Source organism: Austrofundulus limnaeus, unplaced genomic scaffold (genome assembly GCF_001266775.1).
Source record: "Austrofundulus limnaeus strain Quisiro unplaced genomic scaffold, Austrofundulus_limnaeus-1.0 Scaffold60, whole genome shotgun sequence".
Lineage (NCBI taxonomy): Eukaryota > Metazoa > Chordata > Actinopteri > Cyprinodontiformes > Rivulidae > Austrofundulus > Austrofundulus limnaeus.
Window position 1 is genome coordinate 608,788 of NW_013952462.1, and position 8,783 is coordinate 617,570.

General features: G+C 37.0%; 2 protein-coding genes across 3 annotated transcripts in view; both read left to right on the forward strand.

The window, feature by feature from the left end:
* The window catches only part of tpra1 (transmembrane protein, adipocyte asscociated 1), a 6,996-nt gene extending 2,423 nt beyond the window's left edge, over positions 1 to 4,573 (forward strand). Inside the window, exons 5-11 of the mRNA XM_014009641.1 lie at positions 760 to 832; positions 991 to 1,070; positions 1,163 to 1,273; positions 1,361 to 1,421; positions 1,641 to 1,743; positions 2,510 to 2,590; positions 2,786 to 4,573. Of these exons, the coding sequence (XP_013865095.1) occupies positions 760 to 832; positions 991 to 1,070; positions 1,163 to 1,273; positions 1,361 to 1,421; positions 1,641 to 1,743; positions 2,510 to 2,590; positions 2,786 to 3,047 (771 nt within the window). The 3' untranslated portion in view covers positions 3,048 to 4,573. The remainder of the gene's footprint in view (positions 1 to 759; positions 833 to 990; positions 1,071 to 1,162; positions 1,274 to 1,360; positions 1,422 to 1,640; positions 1,744 to 2,509; positions 2,591 to 2,785) is intronic.
* A 335-nt stretch (positions 4,574 to 4,908) lies between these two features.
* chchd6b (coiled-coil-helix-coiled-coil-helix domain containing 6b) overlaps positions 4,909 to 8,783 on the forward strand; it is a 66,623-nt gene continuing 62,748 nt past the window's right edge. Inside the window, exons 1-4 of one of the 2 annotated variants that reach the window (XM_014009642.1) lie at positions 4,909 to 5,080; positions 7,397 to 7,472; positions 7,831 to 7,885; positions 8,379 to 8,535. In XM_014009642.1, coding sequence (XP_013865096.1) covers positions 4,997 to 5,080; positions 7,397 to 7,472; positions 7,831 to 7,885; positions 8,379 to 8,535 — 372 coding nt within the window. In that variant the 5' untranslated portion in view covers positions 4,909 to 4,996. The remainder of the gene's footprint in view (positions 5,081 to 7,396; positions 7,473 to 7,830; positions 7,886 to 8,378; positions 8,536 to 8,783) is intronic. The other variant, XM_014009643.1, reaches the window with a different exon arrangement.

Sequence of the window (8,783 nt, forward strand, 5' to 3'; positions counted from 1 at the left end):
CTACTACTACTACTAATACTACTACTACTACTACTACTACTACTACTACTACTACTACTACTACTACTACTACTACTACTGTTGCTGTTGTTGAGGGAGACCTATGTTTAAAGCCGTAATAGCTGTCAAATTCTACAATATTTTTTATGGGTTTGATTTGGAATATTTGAACATGTGAATCATTTTTGGTAAAAAAAATAAATAAATAACCACTAAATATCATTCATTGGCAAAAGTRGACCACATAATTTGTAATGCACAAGAAAAATCATCAGGGTCATATTTTGTTGCTGTTAATTATTTGAACATTGAACGTCTTAAAACAAGTTTGCATACTGGAAACGGAATAAAGACCCTTTTCCTTTTTTACAAATATCCTGTTGATGTGAAGTTGATCTACGATTGATGTTTGTTTTTTGAATGTATAGAAATATTTTAATAATCCGAATTAGCAGCAGGCACATCCTTGTGTCTTTTATTGAAAACTCAGAGGGTCTGATAAGAGCAGCTCCCTGGGTTTGAGCCTTCATGTTTTTAAAGAAAAGCCCTGGCTTACATTCCACACATACCAGACAGATTCTTATGGCGTTTCCAGTGATGGACCAACTGTTCTCATAACACACTGCCATGCCTTTAGTGGAAGAAAAAGAAAAGCAATGTTGTTGTAGTTCTTTTGACTGTGTTGTAGATGAAACATGTTGTAGCTCAATAGATTGCCTTTGCTCCAGTGGTTTCTCACGATGTTTGTTGTTTCTGTAGGTGCTGTGGGAAATCACCCGTTTCTTCTTGCTAGCTATCGAGCTCAGTGTTATCATCTTGGGCCTGGCTTTTGGTTAGTTTGTTGGTTTTGTTTCAGTTCCTCATCKTTGTTTTTATAAAAACCTCCATTGCACTGATGATCTATTTGAGAGCACAATCTGCTGCCTTTTATTATGCAGTTGTGTAGAAATAAATACAAATAAGTTCTCCTGTTCTTTATTCCTTATTTAGGTCACTTAGAGAGCAAATCCAGCATAAAACGTGTGTTAGCTATAACTGCTGTGTTGGCTCTGGGATACTCCATCACACAGGTAATTACAGACAACACCTTGTTAATCATGATCTCTTCTTATCAGGAGGTTTTTGTAAGTTGTTTGCATACAAACATAATTCATTGTCTCAGGGCACGTTGGAGATCCTGTACCCAGACAGTCACCTGTCCGCTGAGGACTTCAACATCTATGGTCACGGAGGACGACATTTCTGGTTGGCCAGCTCCTCTTTRTTTTTCCTGGTCAGTAACTTTTGCAGCTCTGCAGCAACACGAGAAAAAAAAATCCACTATACTCATTTTTGACTAATGATATTGTCTTTTCTATAGGTGTACTCTATGATTGTTATCCTGCCTAAAACTCCGGTGAGGGAGAGGATATCTCTGCCTTGTAAGTTTTACATTTCAAGGCACAAATGAAAAACCCAAGCTCAAACACAAAACTATACAACCTAAGACAAGTGCTGAGCATTGTTACAAGGTCATATGTAATTATAATGACTTAGTGTCCCAAGGGCAAATTGCAGTTTACAATACCATGAATTTTATCACTTGTAAAYGAAAGATTTTCCTGTCAGTTGTGAGCATTTGTTTTGTTTTCCATTTCCAGCTAAAAGGAGTTTCTATGTGTACTCCGCCATCCTGTCTTTACTCAACTTGGTTCAGGGTTTGGGCAGTGCTCTGCTGTGTGCTGGAATCATAGAAGGACTCTGGTCAGTCGTGTTTTCATTTAAAACAATATGCTTGTGTGTATTTATAGATGGAACAAAAGTTGGGATGTAACTATCGTATTTATGCACATTTCAGCGGTAAACGGAGTTTGAGATTTAAAGATGCGTAGAAAATTTAGAGCCTTCCAAAGTGTGTTAAGTTCACATAAATATGTTCATTTTCAGCCTATGAAAAAACTAAAAGTGTTAACGTGAAAGCAATTTGTGTGTTTACATCTTTGTTTAATATTTGAAATGATTTTCTTGCCTGTTTTAGGTTTTTGCATATATTAAAAACTTTTACGATGCTCAGGTGGAATTATAAGTAGGTCTGTCATGATAACAAATTCTACTGGATGGATAAATTAGATTAGACCTTTATTGTCATTGTACAGAGCACAATGAAATTACAGTATTGTCTCAGAAACTGTTGCAATTTAAAATCTTTAACTAATATAAGAAGTTATAAACCAGAAGATTACAAAATTAACTTGGTTGGAAAAAACAGGTTACGAGACCATGCCCCTGGCAGATACCTGATGACTGAGTTCACTCCTCCCTATGCTAACGAATAGAAAACAAGCAGGCAAATGAAAATGATCAACGTCATTTTAATTTATCTTGTGATTAATTGATTTATTGCTTATTGTGACAAGCCTAATCATTGGAGTTGAGCTTAGCTTAGCTTCCTTTGGTGCTTCATTGTATGATCTCTTCATGCCCTGTAGCTTGTCCTAAAACTGTTCACTCTTTGTTTTATCTGATCCAGTTGTGTGGACGTCACCACTTTCCTCTACTTTTCTGCCTTTGCTCCACTCATTTATGTCACATTCCTCAAAGGCTTCTTTGGGTAAGTTGCCTTTCAGAGTGTATGGAGTAARTTAAAAGTGCTTAATAAAACAACTAGTTGATTATTTTTACATAATGTAGGGAATATGTTTAATTGAAATGACTGTGCCTAAACTTTTGTTTGTGTTTAACAGTTAAACATGTAGCTGCTTCACTCATTCTTTAAGTGACTTTTTTTGGTCATTATTTCTTGCAGTTCAGAGCCCAAGATCCTGTTCTCCTATAAGTCTCAGGTGGACGAGCCAGATGAAAGCGACGTCCACCTTCCTCCAACGATTGCTGCAGCTCTTGGCCGCAGGGACCTCACAGACCAGGGCCTTTACTACTCTTCCACTCAGATCGATGGCTCTGGTCCCAGCAGCTCCCGTATGGTTGGGGCTTACTTGGATGACGTCGTATCGGGACCCTACGGGTCCAACAGCGTTGAGGCTGACCGCTGGAGACCTATCAATGTCTGAGACAGTGGATAAACAAGAATTCAGCTGCACTTCAAATGTGCAAATGTGCTGCGTTGATCAAGAGGCGGATCATAGAGGTTGACCAAAGAAACATGGCAGYTGCAGCTGGTTGGACACAGTGGAAGTGTAATCCTGGTCTTTTTTGATGCCAGAAAAACTTAACAAATGGACACTTGAGAGCAGATCTTTCCTCACATTGATCAGAAGGACAGKGATTAGTGGTGCCATAGTGTGCTGCTGCCGTCACTTCACACGAGGAGCGCTTCCTCCTCTGTGAGCCTGACAGTTATCATTGATCTTTGTTTCTGCAGACTCTTAAATGTGAATGCTTTCCGCTCTGACTCAGCGCATTTTCTGTAACTTCAGCACTAAAAAAATCAGCTGCTCATTGTTTTAAATGTTGACATTTGTTTGATTAATTGAATCTTTTTGATTTAAAACTTTGATGCATTCCCACTTAGAGCATAAAGGAACATTTTTTTATGAACTGCCTCTTAATAGATTCACGACAGTTGGTTAATCATCCGTTTAGGTTTGTTATCTGAAGTAGCTGCCATGTCTGTTGACACGTGGACAAAGTGTTAAATGTGTCACCATAACAGTATCTCCTAAATATATTGTATGAAAAGCTCAAAGTGTTTGAGACAGCCTAACAGTTCCTAAACTATTGAAAACGCTGGTTTTGCTGTTTATATTTTGTTTCTTTCTTTCAACCTTTTTTATCTAAGATGAAGTGTGCAATCCCTTCTGGTAACTTCAGATTCTGTAAGGAAGTAATTCAGTAAATTTAGAAACCATTCCAGTTCAAACACGCTTCCTTTTTTTTTTTTTTTTATAGCAGCACATCTTCAGTTCAGTTCTCTCAGTAACAACTCCCTGGTGCAGTTTGCTTCTTTTTTTTGATGAATACAAGGGCTGAAATAAGACCTGATAGTTACTGTTTTATAGTATTTAAAATAATGTTAATACATTTTTAAATATATTTAGGAATTATGACTTTATTTGATCAAAGAAATGTTCAGACATGAGTATTTTTAAAGTGTGATGATTGGATCAAAGAGGAAAAAGATGTCAAAAATAATTTGGAGCTTTAAACTTTCACTACTTATTTATCTCATAAAATCACTATTTGTGGAAATTTAACTTTTTTTTTTCCTGTCAGTGACCTTTAATTCGTTTTTTTTTTTCCCCAAATTCAGTGTTTGTTAATGACTTGCTTGTTAAATCCTGAAGTTTTGCTAGGTTATAGTGGACTTTATGCAAAAAATTGGATTCAATTTTTTTTATTAAAAGGCCACAACACAGTACAGAAGATGTTTTCAAGCAAATAAAGTATCTGTGTGATTTGTATGCATTTTTGAGTGTTGGATAATGCTGAGATTTTGTTTTCTGACTTCACAAGGTGCATCACTGTGGATTTTCATTATCCTCATATGCAAAATCGTTCATGGTTAAATGTTCATTCCAAATYGTGTTCAAATGAATTTTGACCATTCCATGAGTATAAAATAAACTGTGGACTCTGATTTGCTCTGATTTTTATTTGCTTATTTATTTATTTGTAGCTTTTGTAAGAAACAGAACACGTTCAAATTATGGATAAGACGCCACTCCCTGGTTGGTTGTTGTAATTACAACTACATTTTTATACCCTCGGGTCATGTGACCTTGCTCATTCAATGTTTAGGTTTTTTAAAAAAAAAGCAATTGTCACCAGCTCCTCATTTACACAGAGAGAAAGAAGGAACTTCAACTCCCATAAACCACCGCGCCACTATCAAGCTTTAACCAATCAGTGGATGCGAAAGATCTGCTTTAACCAATGAGCTTTGAGGATACTGCAGCGSAGGAATGACCTTTATTGGAGTATTTTGGCGACTCTTCCTGCTGTCACAGAAACCGAGTGGGTTTTTAGTATTTGCTCAGTTTTTATCCCGAAGCCGGTGAGAATGGGGGGYAATGGGAGCACAGAGAGGAACGTGTCATTTGGACTGGACGAAAACGACAAGGTCACAGTTATTGAAGGAGTGAAGGTAGCTAATGCTGCATTAACCTTTTTAAGTTTATTATTATGTTATAAAATATAGTGATCAATACTAATTAGGTTAGAYGTATTGAGGTTCGGTAAAGGCACCCCGTGAGCCAAACAGGACAGGTGCAATGTCCTCAAAAAACCCGGGTTAGATCTCAGACTCAAAGCTTTATTTACATCATGCTATTTTTTAAAACAGACTTCTAGCTTGACAGCTAAGATATTTACATGATAGCCAAGTGTATTCTTTAGCTTGTATGTTATGTTAGCAACATATAATAAACAGTTAACTTTGTAGAGTAGGTCAGAATGAAAGTTCACAAAATGAGAGTGTATCAAACACAATTTAGCACAATTAGTCTTGTTTCATTAGGTAGACAAKAATATCAGGGTCACCTTTAAAACAGGGACTTGCTCGAGGGCACTAGAGTATTTTTTTCAAGAGGTTTATGTTAAAACAAATTATTTCAGAGCTTTAAAACTGCTGTCAGTACCATTTCCACCAGTCTTCTCATCGGGTCGTAGAGGAGAAGAACCCAAAGTGTTCCCAGGACAGAGAAGAWACACAATCCCTRCAGCGAGTTCTGGGTCTGCCCTGGAGTCTCTTACCCAGTGGGACGTGCCAGGAAAACCCCTAAAGGAAGGCATCCAGAAGGCATCTTGATCAGATGCCCGAACCACCTCAGATTACTCCTTTCGGTGCAGAGGAGCAGTAACTCTACYCTCCTCCCACGATGACGGAGCTCTTTACCCTGTCTCTAAAACTGAGGCTGACCTGCGAAGGAAACTCAAATCAGCCTCTTGTATCCAGATTCTTGTTCCTTCTGTCTTGATCCAAACTGCATGACCATATGTGAGAGATGGAACATAGTTCACAAATTCAGTGGTTGGAGCTGAGATTGTAGCAGAAACTACGGGATAAATCTTGTGACAGCAGGAATTGAATGTGAATTGCTCAGATTGAATCTGAATGTGCAGAATTTCAAATTGAATACATTGGTATGAAAATAAATTTCACTAAATTGAAACTGAATTTAATGATTTGAAACTGAATTTAAAGTTTTGAATTAATTTGCTTTGAAACTGTATTTTGGTTTATTAAAAATTCCGTTTGACCACTTTCTAGGGTTGGGCAATATTGGCAAAACAATTAATCACGATTAATGTGTTGTATTTAGCCGATAACGATTAATTTGAAGATTAATCTCCCAGAGTCCCTGGACACCCTTGTATCCTAGTCACATGACCAATTTATAGGGAGAAAATTTGCTCTTCGTAAAAATCTGTTCCAAATTGTGTCAAAATTACAGACTTCAGGCCATACATCAAACTTTAAATTGTGTTGATAGATAAATAAATTACAGAACTTTTTTTTAATGTTCATCATGTTTGAAGGGGAGAGAAGCACCGAGCGGTTAGTCTGCCTGGTGGCATTAATTGTATTAATCGTCAAGTGCCAAAAATTAATCGATTATTGTTTTTCTGACGATTAATTGCACACGATACGATTATGCCCAACCCTACTACTTTCACTTTCAGTTCCAAACTTCAGATTTTTMTGTCACACATCCTGCTCCTTGAGAAAGTCATCCAGAGTAATCAAACACAGATCCACAGATTTATGTTTCACTTCGGTGAAATTTCCCTTCTATATGTAACAGAACTGATGCAATCCACGGCAAAAGTGAGAAAAACAGACACTTATTTTATTGCAGTGATCAATTTTACCTATATATAGAAAATTTTACATTTAAATTCCATCATGGATCAGTCAGCAGCATCTGATCAATATGTGATCCATAATGTGATGTAAACGTAACATTTTCTACATATAGTTAAAATTAATCACCGCAATAAAATAACTTTGTTTTTGTCACTTTTACGGTAGATTGCATCAACTCTGTTACATTATAGAAGGAAGCTTCACAAAGTGAAACATAAATCTGTCGATCTGTGTTTGATAACTATGGCTTTCAATCTTGAATTTTGGAACTGAAACTGAATTATGGAACTGAAAGTGAAAGTAGTCAAACTGAATTTTTAATAAACCAAAATACAGTTTAAAAGCAAATTAATTCAGATNTTCAGATACAAAACTTTAAATTTAATTTCAATTTAGTAAAATTCATTTTCAAACCAATGCATTCCATTTCAAATTATGCACATACATATTCAATCTGAGCAATTCAAATTCAATTCCTGCTGGCACAAGATTTATCCCATAGAGAATCAGCATCCAGATTACCATACCTAAATCTACAATATGTTCTATTAATTTCAAATACTCTTTTTTTWAAATTAACGCTTTTCGACTCAGATTTCAGGAGATGTCCTCCGGTGGATGAGGGGATCTCAGGGATCGGAAAGCACGAAGCCGATGACACCTCCACAAAGTACGTTCCACTTAACAACAATGCTACTTTTTGTCTCGCAGGTCTGCAAAGTGCTGTGAAAATAATTATTACAAGGGTTATCCTGTGTGACTGTTTCAGTTTGTTTTGTACAAAAAATGGTAAAATATTTAGCACAAACTTTGACATTTATGCGTACAGATAAATGCATTTAAATTATATCTCATAAAAATAATGAAACATCTAATCTTTAAAATAATATACATGTTACGTGATTTATTTATTATTGCATATGTGATTAATTCATGAGTGGTGGCTTTTTTTTTGTCACTTTTATTTTTAAAGACAGTTACTCTTGTTTAAGCTATTAGGTTTGATATTTTCTGTTCTGATTTTTCAGATCAAAAACCTGAAGGACCATCAACAACAGAGATCCAGGAAGAAATGCGCAAAAAGTAGGTGTTTGTAAAGTTAAAGCCACTGTTTTGTTTTGTTTTTTTGTCTGGTTTTATACAGTATTATGTTTGTTGTTGCATCTTTATTTTCAGCTCCAAGAAGTGGAGCATCTGCTTTAGCTTTGGGAAACAGCTGTTACAGCCTACAATTCTCTTAACATGTTTCTGATCTTACTCTTTAATGTTTCCTCTGACTAAATAAATAATACACAAGTAATCAAGCTGTGTTATTCAAGTGGACAAAATTATTTTGTAACTTCCACACTGTTTTTGTTTTCATCTGATCATCACTGTTGTAAAGAAATAATCAGTGTAGAAGGACCCCCGAAGGCTTCAACAAAATCCAGTCTCTTGTTGCTAATGTACCGAAATCAATACCGCCCTGACCCCGTTGGTTAGCTCTGCGTGTGAACAAGAACTTGCATGTTGAGTTGACTTTGACTGGATGAAMACAGTGTCAGAGGTTAACCGTTTATATCTCTCCTTCCTTTAGCTTTGAGCGTCAGCGGGCTCTGGTTCAGGAGCAGCTGGACAAACTGGCCCAGAGGGAAAGAGAGGCTGCAGCCATCACTAACCTGAGTGAGCTGACCCCTGCCCTCATCGTGCAGAAACAGAAGGTCCGCGAAGAGCAGGAAAAGGCTAAATTACTGGTGAGTGAAGTGAAAGGGTTATGTATCGTCATCTTTGAGCTCAAGGCCTTATTGAAGACCAATAGGTGTCTTGCGCAAGAACACCACGACATATGATGTGGAAGTGAACCCGCCCGTGACTTTCCAGTGCTAAATCAGCTGCCCTACCGCTGCACCACAGCCACCTCTATGTCTAGACCATAGACTTAAATATAAAGATCACTAGACTGAGCCCCGCCCACACCGTCCACTGGTAGTGTCTGTGACAT